The 25698-nt window shown below is 38.5% G+C and overlaps 1 protein-coding gene across 5 annotated transcripts; it reads left to right on the top strand.

Moving 5' to 3' along the window:
• The first annotated feature begins 224 nt into the window (after nucleotides 1-224).
• LOC132133617 (cytoskeleton-associated protein 5-like) lies at nucleotides 225-25007 on the top strand. Of its 5 annotated transcripts, none has more exons than XM_059546501.1 (46): nucleotides 225-369; nucleotides 1631-1717; nucleotides 3110-3303; nucleotides 4174-4380; nucleotides 4501-4672; nucleotides 4833-4965; nucleotides 9140-9243; nucleotides 9366-9479; nucleotides 9560-9664; nucleotides 9792-9881; nucleotides 9973-10137; nucleotides 10245-10373; nucleotides 10876-11028; nucleotides 11120-11218; nucleotides 11332-11442; nucleotides 11544-11636; nucleotides 11726-11911; nucleotides 12318-12412; nucleotides 12509-12566; nucleotides 13079-13204; nucleotides 13508-13644; nucleotides 13768-13942; nucleotides 14089-14202; nucleotides 14340-14468; nucleotides 14700-14894; nucleotides 15119-15251; nucleotides 15497-15594; nucleotides 15891-15977; nucleotides 16485-16610; nucleotides 17339-17488; nucleotides 17569-17772; nucleotides 17876-18011; nucleotides 18107-18300; nucleotides 18404-18570; nucleotides 18758-18781; nucleotides 20566-20739; nucleotides 20834-20954; nucleotides 21084-21263; nucleotides 21458-21645; nucleotides 21788-21863; nucleotides 22430-22618; nucleotides 22704-22841; nucleotides 22917-23000; nucleotides 23102-23264; nucleotides 23350-23492; nucleotides 24253-25007. In XM_059546501.1, exons 2-46 carry the CDS (start codon nucleotides 1661-1663, stop codon nucleotides 24466-24468), a joined length of 6132 nt encoding a protein of 2043 aa, XP_059402484.1. In that variant the 5' UTR covers nucleotides 225-369; nucleotides 1631-1660; the 3' UTR covers nucleotides 24469-25007. The 5 variants fall into 5 exon arrangements, with proteins under 5 accessions (XP_059402484.1, XP_059402487.1, XP_059402486.1 ...); XM_059546502.1 differs by lacking the exon at nucleotides 225-369 and adding an exon at nucleotides 399-539; XM_059546504.1 differs by lacking the exon at nucleotides 15891-15977.
• The last annotated feature ends 691 nt before the right edge of the window (nucleotides 25008-25698 follow it).

Raw genomic sequence — 25698 nt, 5'->3', positions numbered from 1 at the left:
ATATATATATATATATATACAGCTAAGTATTATAAATTACTTATTACTATTTATTATGAATTTATATTAGTTGTTTTGTTTTGTTCCAACACCATTTACTGAAAACGTGATAAGATGTGAATATGAGGATTAAACATGAACATTCGGAATTGCTTGCTCACCTAATTGATACACAAACATATTCAAATGTTTAATATCATGACAATACACCATAACAAACGAAGCGGTGGTTTGAATGAGAGCTGGGCGTCTCCTCCTCCGTCTCCCCGTCCCGCCCTCGGAGGCGTTTACTTTCAAAGCCTGGAGAGTAATGACCAAATATCGGTCCCAGCTGATGAAGATCGCACCGTCTTCCCTCTCTGAAAGCAGGTAACTAAAATTTATATATTTACTTGTGATCGGGAGAGCTCGGAGATTATTAGGCGAAAGCCGTTTTAAGCTTTTTCTGCCTCGTTGTAGGTTGCTGCGTTTTATTTGAGGGCCTCGGTTTTAATGACGGACTGAATCAAGCCGCTTTTATATCCGTGACAAACAAAAGTGTGAGTCGGGTTTTTCATTTTATCGTCACGTATCAGGTTAGATGAGGTTGCAAAGGGGGATTCTGACATTTTCAGCGTTGTTTTTGTTGGAGAACGTGAATCGCGTGATGGTTTAAGCTGTTGCAGGGCTAACAGACAGTCAGTCAGGGCCGCGTATGTGCTAACAGCTAACCGGTATATTTAAATTTAACCATATTTACACATCGAAGATAAACAAACCATACACGGAAATGGTTTTTATAAAGCTGTAAGGAGTAGATTTGCATCGTCCTGATTGAAGTAAAATCGTATTTAAACGTCTTATCCTGCAAAAAGCGACGGCCCAAGAGACAGCAGCTGCGGGTTACTAACGGCTCTGCTGCACCCCGAGAGCTTTCCACATGTGATGCGTTGCAGAAAACTAACGGTTTTAAAACCCTCAAACTACATAATCTAGAATTATTTCAGCTGCGAACTCATTTAATCGTTTGGTATTTAAATGCCAAACGACACTCCTTATTTGCTCTTTTATGTTTGTTTTGGGCGGGCTGAATTGGCGGCGGTTTCTGCACGCGTCATTCTTCTACACGTTTCTTGGGTATAAATGATTTTAAATGGTGTTTCTCACTTAAAGCCTGGGCTTTTGTGTTTAAGGATTTATTTTTCAGCTCGGATCGATATGTAATCTGAAACCAGCCTCTTCTGGGAGATGCATTAGTGGATGTTGCTCTGCTTTGGCTGCAGATCTGGATGATGTGTGCATTTGCTGTGAAGTGAATCGAGGCATTTCTTCTGTCTGGCTGGAGGGGGTTGTTGTTGAAATGCATGAGGATGATGATCTTGCAATGTTATTGTGAAAAGCTAGTCAGGTTCCCCTTGCCATCCTAATTTACATTTGTTTTTAATATTTTAGATGGTTGATGTTTGTTGCATACATCAGATGAGCTCAAACGTGTGTGTCTAAACTTCAGAACTTTATGTGGTCTTAAACTGTAACCTTTATATATTTAGTGCAGAATGCTGTGAAGAAGTGTAAAAGTTGGTCTGGTAGAGTTGTTTGTTCTGCTTTGTATGCCGTGCAAGCAACCAAAGTTTCCCCTTCTTTTGTTTAGCTGAATATATAAGACGGACAGAAAACAGTCATGGGGGATGACAGTGAATGGATGAAGTTACCCACAGACCAGAAATGTGAACACAAGGTGAGTGATCCTGGTTACTTTTATATTTTGGCCCGTCCAAAATTCCCCTGATGTAAGAAGCACCAGCTTGTGGATGTAGAACTAAACAGTCAGCGAACGCCTCACCCTAATTGTTGCCTTTAGAGATGAATGCATGCAAAGCACTGAATTAAACGCAAGCAACGTCTTTATGGAAATAACAGCCCTGTTGTCAGCAATTTTATTTACAAGGGAAAAACCACCTTCCTATATGGTTGTCATTTTGCGTCACTTGCACCCTAAAATGCTTGGAGTTTTTTAAAAAGGAAAAAGACTAGGATTTCAGACATACGTTTTATTTTTTTTACTCCAAGCCACTGCAAATCTTGGACACTATAAAATTATTTTTAGATGTTTATTTGATAGAATTTGATTTTAAATATATTATAACGCATGTTGTTCAAAAGTAATGTTGTTAAAATAAGTCTTTCTCTCACCAAGCCTGCATTTATTTGTTAAAAAAATAAAGTAAAAGAGTAAAATTGCTGAATATTTTTTTCCAATGTTAATATTTTACATTATTTTACCTATTCCTGTAATGGTAAAGCTGAGGTTTCAGGACACATTACTCCTTCAGTGTCACATGATTCCTCAGAAATCAATCTAATATGCTGATTTACTGTTCGAGAAACATTTATCAATGTTGAAAAGAGTTGTGCTCAATATTTGTTTTAATATTTTATCAGGATTCTTTGAATAGAGTGTTCAAAGTTCAGAATTTATTTGAAATTGAAAGCTTTTGTAAAATTAGAAATGTCTTTACTGTCACTTAGTCATCAATTTTATGTATCCTTGATAAACAAGTAATTTTTTAAAATGTACTAAATCCAAACTTTTTGAAATGAATAGAATATATAAATGTATTGATGTGTTTTCTTGAGTTAATTTTCCTAACTAGTTAGTAGAGAACTTTACTGAGGTGAATATCAGGGGGTGACTGGTTGTTTACATGTGACGTCATCCCACAGTTTAAACTGATTGGATGATTGCATGATAGATTTCATCCAGTTGTTTTGCTTCTTTCATCATACCCTCTGATGTTCATTCATTTTTATTCATGCTGTAACTTGTAGTAAAGAGGCGGGACAATCAGGGGGAGATGGTAGTGAGCAGTGCTGCTGTTGGAATCTTTTAGTTCATTCTGACAGATTAAATTGTGGATTGTTAAATTGCTACATCAATTGCTCACACCACATTGAAGAGCAACACATCTTTTGCTCGAGTTTCTTAATAATGAATGAATAATGAGTCCCTTTATAATGAATAATGGTTGTTAAATATATATTTCAGCCCCTGAAGAAAGTGGGTCAGTTCAACAAGTAACAAGCTCATTTATTTGGTTGTTCGCTGTCATGATCTTCTGGTTTCCCTTAGATTTGGAAAGCAAGATTAAATGGATACGAGGAAGCGTTGAAGCTCTTTCAGAAGATAGAAGACGAGAAGAGCTCAGAATGGGGGAAATACCTTGGACTTGTCAAGAAATTTGTAACAGATTCAAATGCTGTAGCCCAACTCAAAGGACTGGAGGCAGCACTAGTTTTTATCGAGAATGCACATGTGGCTGGCAAGTAAGTAGATAATTTTTTTTTTGGTCCCAAAAATGGCACAAAAAACATCATAGTAGTAGGAACAGAAGTCTTTGAATATATTCCTAGTCATGTGTTTAACAAACCACTGATTTGTCCTTGGAGGATTGATGACAATGTTTGCTTTTTCCCTTGATCCCTGAGCAGCTCTTTGTGTTTCTGTGACCTGTTTTATATGGAATAATGCTTGGCAAGCTTTTTTTTTTTAACAACGGAGTTATGGAACAAAGCAGAAACTTGATACCTGGTAAAAGTCTATTTCTGGATTGAGTGAGTCATCGGACAAAAAAAGTGTCCTGTTTAGTAACACTGTAGTTTTAGCCCATTCAGAAAATATGTATGCCAAATTTCCTAGTTTCCATGAAGAACACTGATTCCTTGCATTGAAACAAGCATCTGAGGGAAAGAAGTCAATTTCTGCTGCTCTCTGTACCTTTTGTTTTTTTTGAGTTGATTGAGTGATTGTCTAAATATAGCTGGATAGAATCTAGTCTGTCATTGTTAACGGTACAATAAACTCTTTTGTAGAGTATTGATTGTTTTAAATGAGCTTGGATGGAGCGATGTGAAAACAAATAACAAATGATTCCATGATCTTTGTGTTTTGATGTGGTTTACTCTTTGCTGTAGAGATACAATCTACAATTGTCAGATTGTACAATAATATTTTCTGTTGAAGTAAGAGAACTTATTTTTAGCTATCTGTGACCAAAATTGTCCAATTTGGTGCTTTAAACAGGGAACATGCTTGGCACAGTATAGAAGAATTTTCTTGATACTGATAGTGTTGATTTGTGTGGCCTTGTATCTATAATGTCCTAATGGGATCTAATGGAAAGTCTTGTCTTGCAGGACAACAGGGGAAGTGGTTTCTGGAGTAGTTGGCAAAGTCTTCAACCAGCCCAAAGCACAAGCTAAGGAGCTGGGGAGTGATATCTGCCTCATGTACATAGAGATTGAGAAGGCAGAGGTGGTCCAGGATGAGCTTATCAAAGGACTGGATAACAAGAACCCCAAGATTGTTGTCACTTGCATTGAGACGCTAAGGAAAGCACTTTGGTGAGTAGGCAATTTTTAAACCTGTTAACCAGAAGACTGAAGAAAATGCGGTAGTCAAATTATCACTTACTTGCTGGCACTTATTCAGCATAAAATGCTTTTACATTTTTTATTTTTCAGTGAATTTGGATCAAAGATCATTACTCTCAAGCCTGTAGTGAAAGTGTTGCCGAAACTGTTCGAGTCTCGAGAAAAGGCAGTTCGAGATGAGGCCAAATTGCTGGCGGTGGAGATCTATCGATGGATTCGTGATGCTCTGCGAGCTCCCCTTCAGAATATCAACTCCGTACAGGTGAGTCTGCTTCTGATGAAGTTTTCAAATACATAATGTTTCATTTAAAAATATGCATTGAGATTCATAAAGATTGGGTCTTTTGAGTTAAGTGGTATTCATATCTCAATGTCCAAAAAATGGTCCAAACAGGTTGAAATATTTGATGCTTTTCTTTTAGTTGAAAGAGTTGGAGGAAGAATGGGTGAAACTGCCAACTGCAGCTCCTAAGCAGACCAGGTTCTTGCGCTCTCAGCAGGACCTCAAGGCCAAGTTTGAGCAACAGCAGGCTGCTGGAGGAGATGAGGCTGACGGTGAGAATACAGCTTCTACACCAGTGCAAAAAGAAGTCAGTAGCTCAAGATAGTAGTGAAAATTCAGCATTCAATTTTAACTCTTATGAAGACAATATTAGTAGTTATATTCCTGCAGATTTATACATTTTCTCTCAAATCCTGTTTTTGTAACTGACAGTCCCTACTACCATTTTGTATGTAATGAAATCAGATCTATTTGTCCAGTTTGTGAATATCTGGTATATCTACATTGTGCTGGGTATTAATTCATTACTATGGCAAGCAAAGCAAGGAGACTTTCTAACTGTTAGTAGCTGTCAGTGAGGAAATAGTCAGTTTACTGACTCTTTTAACATATATAATTCCATATATTAGGGGTGGAATGGTATACAGATGTTACGGTTTAGTAGATTACTCAGTTTGGGGGTTACAGTTCGATACGATCTCGGTACAACAGGGGAAAAAAAAAAAATCTTCTATGCTCTGTTTCTTTTTATTTATTTTGAACAGACAGTATTACAAATTACAATTTTTTTTTTCACCTTGATGTGAAATTCTAAATATTACATTTATGTATGTATTAGAGCTGCAACTAACGATTATTTTTTTTCTGTCGACTAATCTAACGATTATTTTTATTACAATAAATAATCTAATGTTCTTTTTTTGATTAGCTAATGAATCCTTTGGATAACTTTACAAAAAAAATAAGTACAACTGCTAATGTAATATTTCAACCTTTTATTCATTTTCAACCAATGTGGTTGAAGTTTTTACAGTATACAAAAATAGAGGCAAAGAAAATTATTTTACTATGGTAAATATGAGTTTACGATAGCGCTTCTAATTAAACCACAGTAGCCAAAAATTTACAGTTGTCTGAGACGTCATGAAATGTTCTTTTAGCATCACAAACCATAAAATGTAGTCAGGGTTCTGCTATGGTTTAGCATGGTTTCCAGAGATCTGGAGCTGATTCTGGGTAGCTCCGTAACAACATTGAAAGCTCAGCTAAGATGAAGGTACTGCTGATCATAGCTGTATATGGATTGCCATTTTGAAATAAATTTAATAGCAGAGCTACTGCAAGTGAAATCCATTTATCCTTTGCTGAAATTTCCGCGTCTGCATGGATCGAGCACGTCATGGTTGCTTAGCAACGGCAGACATCCCAGGGGCGCAACTGCCCGAGCGCTTTGGAAAGGAGAAAGCGGCGCGACTAGCGCTTTCCACACGTTTTTAGGCGCGATATGTGAACGGCCCCTAACACGTGTTCGAAACCCGCGCCAACACACTTTATTTTTTATTTTATCCTTCAGCCGCTACGGGTGATCATAACAATAACTTGTAATCTTTACAAGAATATCAGAATCATGCAATGAGCAAGTCTGCGTTTATTAGACACTTAATGATATCACATCAGTTTCTACTTTTAGAATCGCCGAATCTGCTGCGGTCGTTCCATCACATCTGCAGCAGAGACCTGAACCAGGAAGTTGGTCACCAGATCACACGGTAACCAGTTAAACCGTAACACTGGAGAGCGCCAGGATGGCTCGTGCATCGCAGTTGTGCTGCCGTGGTACACCATATCAGTTTTTCAAAGGGAACAAATGGCCATTTTATTTGGCCTCTGTTTGAAGTATTCCCATACTTTTGATAACAGTGGTCTCTGTTTTTGTAATAGAATGCAACTTTCTCCATTCCCAGTATGCCATTACGCGAGATGTAAACAGTGTGACGCATCACGCATGTCACGCACGTGGACGTATTTTTGTAGTCGACGTAATCGATGACATCGTTGCAGCACTAGTATTTATGTATGTATGTAATGTGCAGTACATACAAGAAATTAATTCTTGAAAGGAGAAAAGTGCGCCACGTAACAGCCTATATGCTGAGTTTCAGTTCATTTTTGTGACAGGCTTCATTGGTTCACAGAAAGGAAACCCAAATGGCAGAAAGCACATCCTATTTGTTCTTTATTTTTAAAAACCACAATGTTTTATTTTCATTGTGAGTGTACACCGATAATAGCAGACCTTTATACAGTGATGCATAATTAATAAAACAATTTGATTCTGCTGGTTTAAGGAAACAGTTTAGTGATGGCGCGTGCACACAAAACACATCAGTTCCAGCATTGATAATTTGACAGTGTCGTTGGTATTTTATCAAAATAAAATACAGTAAACCAAACATCAGCGCGCCTGCCTCTGTGTCACTGTTGGAACGCAACTGAAACACAAAGCCTATAATTTACATAATAAATAATAGTTTAGTATTCAGATACATTGCAATTTACATCACAAATATGGAAATTATTTATATATATTATTATATATTTAATTAAATATTATAATTCGTGCTCTGCATTTAACCCATCCAAAGTGTGCACACAAACCGTGAACACACCCAGAGCAGTGGGCAGTCGTTTATGCTGCAGCGCCCGGGGAGCAGTTGTGGGTTCAGTGTCTTGCTCAAGGGTTCCTCAGCCGTGGTATTGAGGGTGGAGAGAGCACTGTACATTCACTCCCCCCACCTACAATTTATGCCGGCCAGAGACTCAAACTTGCAACCTTTGGATTGCTAATCTGAATGTCTAACCAATAGGCCATGACTCCCACGAAAATGCTTGTCGTCTTTTTTCAAAAAATTTTAACCATGTAAAATATTTTTCTCAGGACAGTACTAAATAAAAAAAATATGTGTGTGTGTGACAATGTAAAAAAAAAAAAAAAAATACAGAAAATCACATTGTAGGATTTTTAATGAATTTATTCGCAAATTTAGCTGGAAAATAAGTATTTGGTCACATACAAACAAGCAAGATGTCTCTCATAGTTGAAGTGTACTTAGTGGGTTTCGCTTTTCTGAAATTATTTGCCCCGCAAATACAGTAAAATTTCTTTACCCGACCCGCCCTGCGCATCAGGGACATCACAGAAGTTACGTTGCTACTTAGACATAGACGTATTGTAACCTTATCAAAAAACCCAATAAAATATGAAAATATTCCAAATATTTAATATAGGCTATAGGGAATTGTACTAGTGATGGTTTGTTTGTGAATGAATATTTTAGGTGAATGAATCGTTCTCGTTCATGTAATCCACTGACACATATTTCTCATTCCCTGAAGTTCCTCCCTCCACAGCAGCGCGTGCTGCGCGAGCTCTGCGCTATTAGAAGCGCATGCGCAGCTCGTGAACAGCTCTGTAAACCGTTTCATCCTGTCAAAGAGTTACTCAAGATGTGACGGAGCATGTGATTTGTTGAATGTAGTGAACAAATACGATATTCCCATTTGTGAACGAGTTGAATGAACTGATATATAGCTCGTTCGTGAATGAAATTTATGAGTATACCGGGTCAGTTAGCCAAGCATGTAAATCTCAATCAGCAGATACAAAGCGCAGTTATAGGTGCACATACGCTTGTTTTCATATTTAGCATACAGAACATAACTCCACGTTTAATCCACGATTTATTAATGTGAATATATTAAATATGAACAGTCTGACCAAACAATTAAAATGTTTAATTATGCAAGAAAACCTTGCGCTTTGTTCATCTGAACAACTTATTTAGACTATTTATTTAATGCGAACATGCACACACTTTAATAAAGCTAAATCAGTTTTTGTCACAAGTAAATACGTTCGTCTACTTAAGCCATAACACAAGACACTCTTTTTCGCCACCTGCTGTGGCGTACTTGTGTATAATATGAAGAAATGGTCACTGAACAAATCAGTGAACGAATCTGAATGAATCATTTTGGTGAACGAACTGAAAATCAACGAATCTCTTGAAATCAATTTCCACCATTAAATTTTTGTTTTTAGTGACCCGCCCCACAATAAAGTGCCAATTTCTTAACCCGCCCCAACTCGACCTGCGGGGCCCGCGGGTTATGAGATGACCCCGCATCACTAAAGTGTACCTATGATGAAAATTACAGGCCTCTCTCATCTTTTTAAATGGGATAACTTGCACAATTGGTGGCTGACTAAATACTTATTTTCCCCACTGTATGTATATGTCTGTGTATATATGTATGTGTGTATATATATATATATATATATATATATGTGTATATGTATGTATATATATATGTATGTATGTATACGTGTGTGTGTGTGTGTTTGTGTGAATTTTTTCTAATAAATTTAACTATTTCTAACTGTAGGAGACGATGATGATGAGGCTGAAGTTGCTCAGGTGGATCCTTATGAGCTTTTGGAAGCTGTCGAGATCCTTTCTAAACTTCCAAAAGACTTCTATGAAAAAATTGTAAGTTGAACAATATAACACTTTTATTATTATATTATATTATTTTATTATTTTATCTTTTTCAAATAATATTGGAATTTGTGTCAATTTCATTCCTGTGTCATGTCACTTTCTAATCACAGGAAGCGAAAAAATGGCAGGAGAGGAAGGAAGCATTAGAGGCAGTTGAGGCTTTGACTAAGAACCCGAAACTAGAGAACGGAGACTATGGGGACCTGGTTCGGGCTCTAAAAAAGGTAACGGTACTAGTGGGATTCTGGGTAATGGGATATCCTCTGTGTGCAAGGCCATTAGAAAATACTCCTTTTTGTTCTAGGTTATTGGGAAAGATGCCAATGTGATGCTAGTGGCCATGGCAGCCAAATGCTTGGCTGGACTGGCAGCAGGATTGAGGAAAAAGTTTGGGACATATGCAGGTCTTGTAAGTGCTCACTATGACAAGAAATTAACTCCATGGGAAAAGATAAGCAAATCATGATGGTGGTTCAATTTCAGACGCCTATATCACCTTTTTTTTTTTTTTTTTTTTTTTTTTTTGTTGTGTGAAGGTGGTGCCAACCATCTTGGAGAAGTTCAAAGAGAAGAAACCTCAGGTGGTTCAGGCCTTGCAGGAGGCCATTGATGCAGTCTTCCTTACCGTGAGTGATCAAAATGCATGGTGGCAATTTTACAGAAATGATTTAAAATTTGATAATTTAGCAATAACTTGGAAAATGCCAACTGTTGCAGACAACCTTGCAAAACATCAGTGAGGATGTTCTGTCAGTGATGGACAATAAGAACCCTTCCATCAAGCAACAGGCTTCACTGTTCCTTGCCAGAAGCTTCCGTCACTGTACCCCGAGCACGTTGCCAAAAAGTGTTCTGAAGCCCTTTTGTGCAGCATTCCTCAAGGTACATATTCCCCACCAGTCAATGCAGGGAAACGGTTTTTGAAACATGTCAGTACTGGTGTCTTTGGGTCTTGAAATGAGTAAGTTGTCCCTCTTTTCTCTGTGTAGCAAGTGAATGATTCTGCTCCGGAGGTCAGAGATGCTGCTTTTGAGGCTTTGGGGACAGCCATGAAGGTGGTAGGGGAGAAAGCAGTCAACCCATTCCTGACAGATGTTGACAAACTCAAGTTGGACAAGGTAAAAAGAAAAAAAGTTTTGCTTTGCATTGAGATTTAGGTTGCGGTCTTTAGAGGTACAATATTTGTAATATTTGGATGAATACTGATAAGCCAATAACCAACAAATGACCGAATTTAAAATTTCTATGCTGTTTTGGTCCAAAATTAAAAACTGTCAAATCTAGGCATAACATTGTGCCGTATGATTTGCCAAGGTTTTTTCTTAAAAATTGTTTTTTTTTTTTTTGAAGATTTAAGTGTTTTACAAAATGTAAAACTGAGAATGAAACTTAGGATCTCTGAGATATTCATTCAATTTAAATTGTGTATTACATTGTTTTACAAAAAGTAAAGTTTCTAAAATGGCATAAAACCAGCTAGTTGAAGGTGAATGACACACACTTCCTTTGAATTAACTTACCAGTTTTGCATGCAAATGTGTATCAGGCGGTCAGCCTACAGACTGTGGGTGGAACAAGTGCAAAAGTTCATGACTTATTTCATGTTTCATGCATAAATAGATAAAAGAATGTGCTGATAAAGTGGAGCTTGCTGGAAAGAAAGGAGGCGGCGGTGGGGGAGAGAAGAAAGCGAAACCTGCTGCAAAAGCACCTCCACCTGTTGAAGCACTTGCCAAACAATCCGGGGCTCCTAAGAAAGCTCCTCCTGCGAAGGTACAACCAGTTCGTATTTTGTTAAATCAGTTATTTTAAAGCAAGACGAATGATTTTGTACTGATTTGTTTGTCTCGTTCTTTATGAACAGGCTGCAGGACCTCCCAAGAAGGGCAAACCTGCCTCCGCTCCGAGTGCAAAGTCCAAGAAAGCTCCAGACACAAAGGAAATTGTCGAGACGGAGTTGTCTGTACGTCTCCAATTTTACATTGACACTTAATATTGTATTGAACTGAAGACTTGACCAAAAATAATGATATCATGCAAAATTGTCATGTTATTGTGATCTTATGTGTCAATCAGCCGGAAGTGTGTGAGGAGAAGGCTGCCGCTGTGCTCCCAGCCACCTGTATGCAGCTGCTGGACAGCGCTAACTGGAAGGAGAGACTTGCTAGCATGGAAGAGTTTCAGAGGGTGACTGGCTTTTGTGTCTCTACCTTTTGTGCTGTTTTCGGCTTATTTGTAATGATTTCAACTTGAGGAACATGCTCTAAACTTGAATGTGTTCTGTTCAGGCTGTGGAGCAGATGGACAAATCTGAAATGCCGTGCCAGGCTTTAGTCAAGATGCTGGCTAAGAAACCTGGATGGAAAGAGACCAACTTTCAGGTAGTCCTCTTTACCGTGTAGGGCTGTTCTCAATTCTAAATGTTTGGCATTCGATCTGGTGCTAGGTTCAAGTATCTTTCCATCTCCAGGTAATGCAAATGAAGCTCCACATTGTGGGTTTAATCGCACAAAAGGGATCGTTCTCGAAGACGTCTGCACTGGTGGTTTTGGATGGTCTGGTTGATAAGATTGGAGACGTGAAGTGTGGAAGTAATGCTAAAGAGGCTCTCACTGCGATCGGGGAGGCCTGTTGTCTGCCGTGGACTGCTGAACAGGTTGGCGTTTGTGGTGTGGGGCGGTTACCGCATTTTGGCAGGAAATTCGAAAAATAGTTTCCATTTTGCAAATTTTTTGAAAGGATTATTTGTGAGCTTTATTTTATAAAAATAATAGTAGTAGTAATAAAAAGACACGTTTAATGTTGTATCCTTATTTGAATGGCAAAATAGTTAGAATAAGTTTAGTATATGACTATATAATATATGTTCTATATAATAAATAAATAAATATATATATAAGTTTTTATATAAAAAAGTGTAAACTTGTTGTTATAGACATTTTTGTCTTTTTTTTTATTTTTTATTAATACTAATAGTGGTTTATTTAATAATGAAACCCCATGATGATGATGTAAAAAATTATTTTGGATTTAAATAATTGCCCTTGTTTCTTAATTCACAGGTTGTCTCGATGGCTTTTGCTCAGAAAAATCCTAAAAACCAAGCAGAAACATTGAACTGGTTGGCCAATGCCATGAAGGAGTTTGGATTTGCAGGGTGAGCAGTGTGTATATACATGGACTTTTTTTCTCTCTCTTCATAGTTAATCTTTTCCTTATTTTCTAAATCTGAATCCAATTCCTCTTAATTCAGAATAAATGTCAAGGCCTTCATCAACAATGTCAAAACTGCTCTGGCTGCCACAAATCCTGTGAGTAATTTTCTGATATATGCATATATTCAATATGCATAACCATACATCTCTCGTGCCTTTCAAGTGGATAGGCATGTTTGAAGTTCACTTCCAGAATGAAAATTGTCATCTACTCACCCTCCACTTACATACAAAAGAAGATATTTTGAAAAATGGCAATATCCAAACAGCTGATGGACACCACTGACTTCCATAGTAGGAAAAAAAATACTATGGAAGTCAATGGTGCCCATCAGCTGTTCAGATACTAACATTTTTCAAAATATCATCTTTTGTGTTCATTCCGGTTTGGAACAATTGGAGGGTGAGTAAATGATGACAGAATTTTCATTCTGGAAGTGAACTGATCTTTTAAAACTGCCTTTATGTGCAACACTAATGATAGTGATTTAATAAACATTCTTTGTATGAAATATTATGACTTATAGAGTTTTGCTTAAACTACACTGCAGATCCATTTGTCTGATTGTGTAATTGTGTATAATGAGCTGTGTTCGTGTTGATGTAAGGCTGTGAGGACCTCAGCGATCACTCTGTTGGGAGTCATGTATCTGTACATGGGCGCTCCTCTGCGCATGTTCTTTGAAGATGAAAAACCAGCCCTCCTTTCACAAATTGATGCCGAGTTTGAAAAGGTAAATATGCTCTTTTAAAATACACTAATTGAAAGTGGGCATTTCAACGAGTTGCCTTGATCATCAGTGGGGCTTGCATTAAAAACTGGTTTATGTACATAATCGTTTGAACCATTATTTTTATTTGGTATTGCCTGTCCCTCCCTACCTAGTTTGTTACATACATACATAATAGGGGTGTGTGTTTGTGTATATTATTACTGCTTCACTGTATGTATTGCCTGTGTTTGTCCATCAGTTATTACACCTTGTTTATCAAAGCAGATTGTTTCATAGTGCACATTATCCTAATTTCACCTAAAGATGCAGGGTCAGTCTCCTCCTGCCCCCATTCGTGGTACCAAAAGAGCAGCACCGGATGAAGAGGGAGATGCAGCTGAAGAAGAGGTGGACAGCGGAGCCGGAGACATCATGGACCTGCTGCCCAGAACTGATATCAGGTCTGAGCGAGTGTGGCAGTGCTTCAAAAAACGTTTTCTTTTCAAATTTGAAATTTATCAGGCAGTTTTGGGATCTCGGTGTGAACAAACAGTTCAGATTAAGAGTCTGATTCTTGTTCACAGTGATAAAATTACATCGGACATGGTGTCAAAGATCAGCGACAAGAACTGGAAAATCAGGAAGGAGGGGCTTGATGAGGTGGCAACAGTCATTTCTGAGGCCAAATTCATCCAGGCCAGCATCGGTGAGCTGCCAATGGCACTGAAGGGCCGTCTCAGTGATTCCAACAAACTACTGGTAATTCAAGTTACTTAAAATACACCATATTCCAACATTTTATTTCTGACTTTAGATAGTTTAAGATCTCTTCATTGCCATTCAGGCTTTTCAGTTGTAGCGTTCAATTAAAGGCATGGTTGTAATCATGTAAAATGTGTCTGTAGGTCCAGCAGACTCTCAATATTCTGCAGCAGATAGCTACTGCCATGGGGCCATCTCTCAAGCAGCACGTTAAGAACCTTGGAATTCCTGTGGTTACTGTTCTTGGTGACAGTAAGGTATGAACCACTTAAGAGTCTATTTGTTACACTTGTGGTGTGGCATCACGCACACCTGTGCTGCTTGTCTGGCTGTTCAGATAACCTACAGAAAGAGAGACAGTTGCTTGTAATTTGCTTGAAATTTGACTTTTCAGCCTAATGTCCGTGCTGCTGCCTTGTCAACGCTGAACACATGGGTGGAGCAGACTGGAATGAAGGAGTGGCTTGAAGGAGAAGACCTATCAGAGGAGCTTAAAAAGGAAAACCCCTTCCTCAGACAGGAGGTACTGCATTTGTGCTTTACCCTATAATGCCTAGCTTATGAAATAAGACCGTCAAATTTTTTTAAATGGAAGAATTTATTGAACCTATAGACAAAATATTAAAAAGTAGAATAGAATGGACCATAAGAGAATATGGAGCTCATGCTTATGGAAAAGACTTAACAAAAATAACCTTAAATGAATTGTATGTGATCAATGATCACAAGCTAAAATGCTGTTAAAATTCTACAGCTGCTGGGCTGGCTTGCTGAGAAGCTGCCCACCCTGCGTACAGTGCCTGCAGACCTCATGCTGTGCGTGCCTCACCTGTACACTTGCCTGGAGGACCGCAGCGGAGATGTGCGCAAGAAAGCTCAGGATGCACTTCCCTTCTTCATGATGCACCTGGGCTATGAGAAGATGATCAAGGCTGCCGGCAAACTGAAGGTAAGTGGGAGAAGTGTGTTCCATTATTTATATAATTGTCAAAGATTCATTTATTTATGCATGTCTTTACTGTCACTTTTTGATCACTTAAATTCATTCTGAATAAAACCATGATTTTCATTCAATGTTATTGTAGATGGTTCATAAGGCCAAAACGCATGGATCAACTTTTGACCATAGAAAAGCAGTCATGTAACATCAGTCTCCCTCTTGTCTTTCTGCAGCCGGCCTCAAAGGACCAGGTGGTTGGCATGCTGGAGAAGGCCAGGGCCGTGATGCCAGCCAAGCCTGAAGTTCATGTCAAAGCTGCAGCTTCCAAACCCGCCTCCAGTGCCCCTGCTGCAAAACCAGCCTCAGGTTCATGCACATTTAAACCTTTATATTTGCATGGTTGTTAATGTGAACATATGCACACCATAAATTTACCCTTTCTGCACCATACATTTACCCTTTGGGGGGGGGGGGGGGGGGGGGGGTTGTGTCTTTCAGAAAAATACAATTACTTTTTCGTTCTTTATTGGTTTAAGGAAAATGTAAAGTAAAAACTCAGATTTGAGATCTTTCAAAGATGCTGGACTCAACTTGATTGTCTTTATTTACAGCTCCAGCCAGGAACCAAAGTCCCTGTGAAGATTTCAGTGAACCAGAACCCAAACCAGACACAAAGAAAGCTAAACCAGCAGGTCCTGCAGCTAAAAAGGTGTGGCACATTTCAATGTTTCTGCTTTGCCTGCTTCGGTAGGGAGTTGCTTCTCATGAAAGATTTAAAACCTTTTTTCCCAAAATGTGATCTGAAACATCAGGTCCATAATACACGAGGGACTGCTCATGGGAAGACAATGACTGTTCTTTTGCCGTTCAAAAATAACAAGCCTCTATTAAATGTGAATTTAGATTTTGGCCTAATTTCTAAAGTATGAAGAGGCTAAGGTTGAATTGGGTTCTGCCTTTGTTTTAAATGAGTGTTGCTCTCTAAAGTGTAATTTTGTGCACTAGAGAGAGAGCATGGAGCTCAAGGTGAAAGGAGAGAAAGATAATGCTAAACAAAACAGGCTCTCAAGAGGGACCCCTAGCAGTGAGAAGGTATATTAGAATCTGGTATGAGGTGGCACGGTTTGGTGTGGAAGCACTGCATGTAAACTGATTCACAATCTTTCTGTAATCCCATCTTCCTTATTCAGCTGTAATGGTCCTATCCAAGTTCGGTAGTCAGCAGAAATTATTACAATTATTGTAATGAGAAACTATTATAAACCTGTTGCCAACAAAGAGAAGCTTTAAGGACTTCCTGCTGTTTTTAGCTAAAATAAAAGCCTGATTGATTGAATGAAATAGATATTTATGATTGTAGGTTATATAATTTCAGACAGCATTTTTATTAAAGCTTTGCTAATGATGAAGTTGCGTGTTAATATTAATTGTAAGAGTTAGAATCCAACGTGAGAAAATGAATATCCCTGAGATAAGTAGCAAAATTCTTAATTTTGAACCCATTTAGCAAACGGAGTCAATACTATCAAAATAACTTGACATGAAGTAACAGAACTTGAGACTGATTTAGTGTAACCATTGTTTCCCTGGCCCTTTTAGGGTGTTGTTGGTAAGAAACCTCCAGTTAAGGCTGGTGCAAAGGATGAGGAGGACAGATCTGGTCCCATCTTCATCCTCGTTCCCAACAGCAAAGAGCAGAGGATCAAGGAAGAGAAGACATTAAAGGTGAGCAGTTTTCGAATCATCCTCCTGAACATTTGTCAGAGCTGTTGACGCCTAGTCCACACGCAAAATGGTATTTTATAAACTGAGTTTTTCCTCCTTTTATTTGAAAAAAACAAAATACATCTCATCCACATGAAAATGCAAAAAAAATGCTATGAAGTGCTGTAAAGAGCATGCCAAACCAACAGGTAGCGATATAACCCTAACCGTAAAGTTATAGACACGCCTCGTGGAAATTGAAAGTCGTGACATTTGCCAAGTATGGTAACCCATACTCTGAATTGGTGCTTTGCATTTATCCCATCCAAGTGCACACACACACAGCAGTGAGAAGTGAACACACACCCGGAGCAGTGGGCAGCTATATATCCAGTGCCTGGGGAGCTCAAGGGCACATTAGACATGGATATTGAGGGTGGAAGAGAGCGCTGTTCATTCACTCCCTCCCAACTACAACTCCTGCCAGCACCGAGACTCGAACCTGCAACCTTCTGGTAACTAGTCCAAGTCTCTACCCATTAGACCACAGCTGCCAAGGGAGATGACAGGCACACTCTGACTTCACAAGCTAAAATCTCCTACACTGAAACTGGAGTTTTCAAAAAAGGTTTGGGTTTCGCATTGAAAATGCTGCAGTTTTAAAATACCAGTGTTTGTGTGGACGGGGCCCGAGTATCAACTTGAGGCTTTTTGGCATGTTTGGTGACCATTTCTCAACTCCTCTCCAGATTCTCAAGTGGAACTTCATCACTCCTCGTGATGAGTACGTGGAGCAGCTGAAGACTCAAATGTCGACATGTCTGCCCAAGTGGCTCCAAGACGAACTTTTCCACTTTGATTTTCAGCGCCACGTAAAAGCTATTGGAGCCATGATTGAGGTTAGTCATGTCGCAATTTGCGAGTCAAATCATATCAATCTATACAAAACTAATATCTTGCTTACAACTGTATTTTTCAGCACATGGAGCCAGAGTGTGAGGCTGTGATTGGCTGTCTAGATCTGATATTGAAGTGGTTTACTTTGCGGTTCTTTGACACAAACACCAGTGTGCTGATGAAAGCCCTGGAGTTCCTCAAACTGCTCTTCACCATGCTGAGCAGGAAGAACTACCAGCTCAATGACTACGAGGCCTCCTCTTTCATCCCCTACCTGATCCTCAAGGTGGGTCTTAATCCATCCAAACATTAGTTTTGGATAGCATGCATGTATTTTGTTAAAATAAACCACAGCCTAACATGGTGCTTTTTGGCGTCTTGCCTTTCAGGTTGGAGAGTCAAAAGATGGGGTGCGTAAAGATGTCAGAGCTATTCTCACAATGTTGTGTAAAGTCTACGCGGCCAGTAAAGTCTTCCCCTTACTTATGGAAGGAACCAAATCCAAAAACTCCAAGCAGAGATCTGGTAAATAGACATGGATTTTGTTTCTCAAACACAGAGCCATCTTTACAGTAGAAATGGTCTTTATCGTAACTGTTTACGTCTTATTCGATCTTAAGAATGTCTTGAGGAGCTCGGCTGCCTGATTGAGAACTTCGGGATGAATGTCTGCCAGCCGACTCCAGCCAAAGCTCTTAAAGATATCGCTGTACACATTGGAGACCGTGACACTACGGTCCGCAACGCTGCGCTCAATACCGTCTTGGCTGCCTACAACGCTTGTGGAGACCAAGTCTTCAAACTCATTGGCAATGTAAGATGCTAATTACCCTCATATGTGAACCTTTCCATTTTATTACCATCTTTGGATGTGATGTCGGGCTACACTCAAATTTGAACTTTTTATCATTGTCAAGCTGTCTGAGAAAGAAATGAGCATGCTGGAAGAGAGAATCAAACGTTCGGCCAAGAAGACGCCTGCAGCCTCAGCCAAACAGGAGCGACCACAGAGAGAGCTTCCTGCAAATCCCAGTGCAACCTTCCTGCGTAAGCCTGCTCAAGAGGAAGTGCCCAACAAGCTCAAGTATGTACTTATAATTGTCAAGTAACGCACTCTTAAAAGAGTCCTGGTCCATGTGTAATACTTTCTCTATACACAGTCTCATTCTGTCTCGTTCTGTCCTCTTGAGTCATTGCATGTTGTTTCTTAATCCTGAGCCTTTCTCTTCTCTTACTATTCCTTTCTTTTCTTCGCTGCCCTCCATGGACAGAATAATGTATCGCACTTACAGGATGTAAGTACTGCTGTAGCCACTGTTCACATGGCACCTGACATCCTGGAGGTCTAGAGTTCACTATAAAACTGGACTGAAATATTTGAGAGATTAGTAGATCATATAGATGACTGATATAACCAGATATTTTTCAGCCTCATATTTGATATCCCTATTGGTTTCACTCTTGTGATTTTTATAAAAGGAGTATATAATGGTACAAATGTATTTTGAAAGTAAATCATGTTTCCACACTTTCAGAAAATTAACTTGAAAAAAATTATTGATGCACCAGTATAAAAAAAATGTATACACTACCATTTTAAAGGTTTGGGGCACATGAAATTTGTATTTAATTTTGCACAAATGCATCAAAGCTGTATTTATTTGATTCAAAGTTAGTAATTCAGAATATTGCTGTTTTTATTCTATTACAATTTAAAATATATTTTAAAAATGTAGTTTATTCCTGTGGTGGAACTATTTTCAGCAGCCACATATTACTGTTTTGTTTTTTTTGTTTTTTTAAGGATTCTTTGAATGGAAAGTTAGAAGAAAAAAAAAAACTTTTATTTGAAATGGAAATCCATAGTAGCATTACTGTGAATATTCAGAAAGGACACATTAAAATTGATTACAAAAAATCTTACTTTTGATCAGGGGTCCGTTCTTCGTACCTCATTTTGAGATAATAATTTAAGTTTGATCAGGGGTCTGTTCTTCGTACCTCATTTTGAGAATAATTTAAGTTTGTGTGTTAGAAGCATTTAGAGATTTAAGAAGTGATCTGCATCTACCATCAAAGTCATCCGCATAAAAGCTTATTGTTCAAATTAATGCACGACTCGGACATACTCGATGTGTGACTGTAGTAAAATTGAATTATTCCTTCACGATTAAATATCTCAATGAGTAAAACTGGTCATGTCTATTATTATTATTATTATAGATTTACACAACATCTTAACTATTTTCAGAGTAACTTTTTTATTTTTATAAAATATTTTTCCTGGTTTAACAAGGTTACCTTGTAAGAAAATGGCAGTGGTTGAGACAGTTTCAGTATCACCTTCACTTAAAATTATGCAATCTAATCCTGTTTATGTGAAATAAGCCCGCTACTGAGCAGGTGTGAGCTCACAGACCTGTTGCTATGACAGAAACTCCAGGCTGAGAAGTTAACAATCCTGATGTCCAATCGTCAACAATAAAAAAAAAAAATTATAATAATAATAATCAGCTAACGGAGTAATCAATGTACGAAGAACGGACCCCAGGAGTGTGAGTGTATATACTTGTGCAGTGTTTTTAATGATAAATACTTGGAATGAGGGAACAAATTAATGATAGAATCAGTTTCCAATCATTTCATATGAAACCGTGAACTTCACAAAAGAATCAAAGTGTTACAGTTTTTTTTTTTTTTTCTATGTTAAATGCTTCCTACTTGAAACTATTCCCTTGCCACTGGTTTGTAAACTTGAGACAAAGGCACATTAAAAAAGGATGATATTCATGCAAGTTGCAAATTTTATATTGCAAGGAAAATCAAAAGTGCCAGGGTTGCCAACTCTCACGCATCTGGCGTGACACTCGCGCTTTCAGCATCAATCTCACGCAGAAGTCCAAGCGTGAGTGTCGCGTCAGATGCGTGAGAGTTGGCAACCCTGAAAGTGCACATATGCTTTAATACTTGCTTTCCTTTTTGCTTGTAATGAATCAGGATTTTGGGGGCTCTTATTCATGTTGTGGGCAGTAAATAACAAAAATGCACCAGAAGTGACCTTTTTCTCAATTTTCCACAGTCAAGCTCGGGCACAGAATGCTCACTTGGAGCAGTCCACTCCGTCCATCCCAAAAGAATTTCAGCTGGATCTGGATGTGTTCGAGAACAACCACACATGTGCCAGCGACATCCCTGACCTGGTGCAGCATAAACTGGATGAAGTTCTGGAGCCGGTCATGATTCCGGAGCGCAAGTAAGAGTTTAGTCTTGTCTGTCTGTTAAATGTATTACATGACAAAATATTTTGGCTTCTGAAATGCTAAAGTGTATTAAAATGTTGTTTTCAGGATTCGTTCAGTCTCTCCTCATTTTGATGACATTCACAACAGCACTGCCTCCACCATCAACTTTGTCATCTCCCAGGTGGCCAGTGGAGACATTAACACCAGTATCCAGGCCTTGGCACAGGTGGGCATCCCGCATCCACTGTTTGGATTCTTGCATCCTCGTGTCAAGCAAAAAAAAATCACTTTTTAATGTTTTATTAAATGAAGACATGAATACATCAGTAAGACATTTCCTTGTGACATTCTGCAGATCGATGAGGTCTTGAGGCAGGCGGACAAAGCGGAAGCCATGTCTGGCCACATCGACCAGTTCCTCATCGCCACCTTCATGCAGCTGCGGCTCATTTATAACACGCACATGGCTGACGATCGGCTGGACAAGAAGGACATCTTCAAACTCTATAGCTGCATCATAGGAAACATGCTTTCTGTGAGTTCTGTTTTGCTTTTTTGTTAGGGAAATTAGCTTTTGCGTCAACATAGAGGATCGCAGGAAGTTAAGGCCTAATTTCTGAACACATCTAGGATTGTATTGCCAGAAACAATACGGCTTTTATTTGCAAAAATGCAAGGAGAGTCTGCAGAGCAAACAAAAGTGCTGAGTCACTGTGTGACTGTTTCCAGCTTTTCTCTATGGAGAGTCTAGCACGGGAGGCCTCTATGGGCGTCCTGAAGGACCTGATGCACGGTCTCATCACACTGATGTTGGACTCCAGAGTGGAGGACATTGAGGACGGACAGCAGCTCATTCGCTCTGTCAATCTGCTCGTGGTTCGAGTTCTAGAGAAATCTGACCAGACCAACATCCTAAGGTTAGCAGTGCGGCTCCGCTGAGCTACAAGTCCTTAACAGGAACTTTGTTTTGTGTACTGTTCTGTATACAGTTGGCCGACACTGCAGACTGACTGTAATCGATGGTTGTAGGTTAAACCAAGGTCATTGTTTTCTTTCCAGTGCTTTGTTGGTGCTGCTGCAGGACAGTCTTATCAGCACCGCTGGTTCCCCCATGTTCTCTGAACTTGTCATGAAGGTAAGACTGGTTCATTTTGTGCCTGTATATGCATGTTGACATTTAAACTACAGAACTCTTAGGTCTTGTTTTGTTTTAATAAGCCTGTAGGACTTTTAGTTACTTTCCACGACCCAATGAAATCATGATGGATAACATTTACTTGGCTGCTAAATTTTACAGAATTGTATCAAACACCAAAAAGTCTGAACACTATGCCATTTTATTAGTTGATCGTCTTTTTATGGCAGTGCTAATAATTTCCAAGTCAATGTTGTAATCTCAAACAATTATATTTCCAATAATTGAAATAAAATATAAAGAGGGGAAAACTTGACTTTAATTAGTTGCCAAGATTTATATATTTTTTTTGAAGCTGAAGAACTAAAATGTAAACGAAACAAAAATGAAGGCTGAAAAAAATAAAAATAGAAGTAAATTAAAAATAAAAACTAATTGTATGTACATAACACTGATGTAATAGGGCTAAAAATCTTATTCCAACATAGATTCAGTATTTTATGAAAATATGACCTATTTTGCTTTTATTGTCCTCTTTAAATAACACCGGTCTCTGTCCCATTCAGTGTCTATGGAGAATGATCCGTTTCTTGCCGCAGACCATCAACAGTATTAATCTGGACCGCATCCTGCTGGATGTGCACAACTTCATGAAGGTTTTCCCTAAAGACAAGCTCAAACAGCTGAAGAGTGATGTTCCCCATCGGACGCTGAAGACGCTGCTACACACGCTCTGCAGGCTCACTGGCGCCAAGGTACACGTTTGAGACCTTCATAGAGCATGAAGGTTCTTTATGAAACTTTCTTTATGAAAGTAATCTGTGAATGTCTCTCTCATAGATATTAGATCACATGTCCATGATTGAGAACCGCAACGAGTCGGAACTGGAGGCTCACCTGAGGCGGGTGGTCAAGCATTCGGCAAACCTCTCCGGAATCAAGTCCGACAAGAGCTCAGAAAAGGGCACGCTCAGATCGGTATGTCCCTAATTATACAGGGAGAAAATAGTAGTGGTCGATCTGGTTTCTTTAACTGAATTTCAATTTGGATAGGATGATAAAGTGATCAAGGCCAAAGTGAGTGACATCCTGTCTGAGATCTTCAAGAAGATTGGCTCCAAAGAGAACACTAAAGAGGTAACACTACAGCTTGTTAAAGACTTTTCAAATTTTGTGAAATAACTGGAATTATTTGCAGTTCTCAGTGCTACCATTAATTGGAGTGTGTTGTTTCTCAGGGTCTGACGGAGTTGTATGAATATAAGCAGAAGTACTCTGACGCAGACCTCGAGCCCTTCTTGAGGAACACGTCCCAGTTCTTCCAGAGTTACGTGGAGCGAGGACTCCGCATGATTGAGTCGGAGCGTGAAGGAAAAGGCCGAATCCAGCCCTCCACAGGAGGTGAGTTGCACCAACTTTTATGTAACCTCAGTGTTTTGTTGGCTTGATTTTGTCTTGGTGTACTAAGGTCCGTGTTGTCTTTCAGTAATCCCTCAGCACAGCACAGACTCGTATTTGCCGGGCTCTAGCACCGTGCCCGTCAGTAATAATGGAGAAGATATGAATGCCGCTGCCTACTACGAGAGACTGAAGATCTTACGGAAACGGCGCGGCCTTGAGAACTCAACGGTTTGTCTCTTATTAAAACTTAACTTGGTTATGAAAAAAGCTGAATTATGCAAATTCAGTAGTGTTTTTCCTTATGGTACATGGCTTGACATATTAAAAAATAATTAAATTTGACTACTAAAACAATTTTCTTTTTTTTTTCTTTTTTTTGTTAAATTGATTTACCAATACCTTCAACAGCAAATGCATTTAAATGCAAATGTATTAAAACAAAACTACTTATATTTGATGTATTAGCTAATTCTTTATTACACTAAGAATTGTATAATGACAATAACAGCGGTTTTAATGTAACTATTTATAACAGTAAATCAAACAAAATTTGATTAACTTTTTAACAAGTAAATCTTAGTATTTTGTTTATTTAAAAATGATTCTCAAAAATCAATAACAATGAAGCTGTTTTTATTTACTTGTATTAAAATATTAGTCAGTTTTATTATATTCTAAAATTTAGAAAAGTGTAATTATAATGCATCCAATATTATCAATAATAAATATTTCCTGTATTTGGTAAATATTAGTCTAAAATATCATGATTGTCTATAATTACAGTGAATCTGAGTTTTAATCTATATTGATTGATTTATGTATTTTTTTCTTTTTATAAGAATGGTAGTTTCAACAAAATATGATTCTAAAAATGACTTTTCGTTTGCTTTTTGATAATTGATGTATTAATACTTTCACAACTAAGATTTTAGAATTTTAGTTACAGTATATAAAACGGAGTTGTAAATATTTGCGTGTTCTCCTGCAGCCGGAGGAAGACCGGCCTCCTCTCAGTTCTCTGAGACCGTCGGTGGCCTCCTCCACAGACATGCTCCACAGCAAACTGTCCCAGCTGAAGGAGTCCCGCGAGCACTTCCAGCAGGAGCAGTCCCACTCCCACAGCCCCACCCGCTCCTCCTCCCCCGCCTCCAACCTCGACGACCTCAAAAAGAGGCTGGAGAGGATAAAGAGCAACCGCCAGTAGATCAGCGCCTCGCCTTCATATGCTAATGCACTAGATAGTCAGCCGACTTCCCCAAACTCCACCATCCCAACGTTTTTCAGGGTAAATGCCTACATAGATTACAATAATGCGAAATAGGATGAAAAAATATAACTCGGTCTGTCTACATTGTATAATATTAAGTAAACATTTTCTGTATGTTAGTATTGTTGTTTTTGTACATACAGTGGCTAACCATACTAGGCTTTTACGTGTCATCTAGGGTTTTCCGTGTACAGTTTTTCCTGTGCAGAATGCTTTAATATGTGTAACTGACGCTTGTTTTTTTTGTTGTTGTTTTTAAATGGACATTTCAGAGAAATCTAAATTAATGTCGCTTTCACTTGGTCTCAACTTCTATCTGTTCAAAACTGTTTGCCATTTTTGCTGTTTTCTTTTTCTCTCTTCCAAGCATCTCTGAAGCTCTCATAACGTTTGAAGGATTGATTCCTTTCTTTTAAGGAGCATTGCATGAAGTACTGGATCTTTCTTTTTATGTAAATAAAGTTTGCATTACTAAAGGCTGTTAATTCCGTTCTTCTTTTAATATCATTCCCAACATTTTGCAAACTGTAGTGGAATCTTGGTTATTGATGCATTGTTTTGAATTAACCAGCAGGGATTAATGTTGAACTGTTAGTATTAAGTTTTAAGTGTATAATCTACAGTAAAAATGCCAATAAAGGTTTTTTATATATATATATAATTTAACAAAATATACCTTTAATGCTCTTCTGAATTTTTACTTCAAGGGGCTGAATGTGTCGGGCTGTACAATGCACAATACTATTACAATATAGATTCATGTACATATCCATATTGTAATAGTATTGTACAGTCGTGGCCAAAAGTTTTGAGAATTACATAAATATTGGAAATTGGAAAAGTTGCTGCTTAAGTTTTTATAATGGCAATTTGCATATACTCCAGAATGTTATGAAGAGTGATCATATGAATTGCATAGTCCTTCTTTGCCATGAAAATGAACTTAATCCCAAAAAAACCTTTCCACTGCATTTCATTGCTGTCATTAAAAGACCTGCTGAGATCATTTCAGTAATCGTCTTGTTAACTCAGGTGAGAATGTTGACGAGCACAAGGCTGGAGATCATTATGTCAGGCTGATTGGGTTAGAATGGCAGACTTGACATGTTAAAAGGAGGGTGATACTTGAAATAGTTGTTCTTCCATTGTTAACCATGGTGACCTGCA

The sequence above is a fragment of the Carassius carassius genome, chromosome 50, assembly GCF_963082965.1.
Source record: "Carassius carassius chromosome 50, fCarCar2.1, whole genome shotgun sequence".
Lineage (NCBI taxonomy): Eukaryota > Metazoa > Chordata > Actinopteri > Cypriniformes > Cyprinidae > Carassius > Carassius carassius.
This window is presented reverse-complemented; position numbering and strand designations above follow the sequence as displayed.

Excerpts from the sequence above, each read along its gene's own strand:
- LOC132133617 (XM_059546501.1), top strand. The coding sequence starts at position 1,661 with ATGGGGGATGACAGTGAATGGATGAAGTTACCCACAGACCAGAAATGT. Across the intron at positions 14,895-15,118 it reads AGGCTGCCGGCAAACTGAAG|CCGGCCTCAAAGGACCAGGT; the intron begins GTAAGTGGGAGA and ends GTCTTTCTGCAG. Across the intron at positions 23,493-24,252 it reads GCGGCCTTGAGAACTCAACG|CCGGAGGAAGACCGGCCTCC; the intron begins GTTTGTCTCTTA and ends GTTCTCCTGCAG.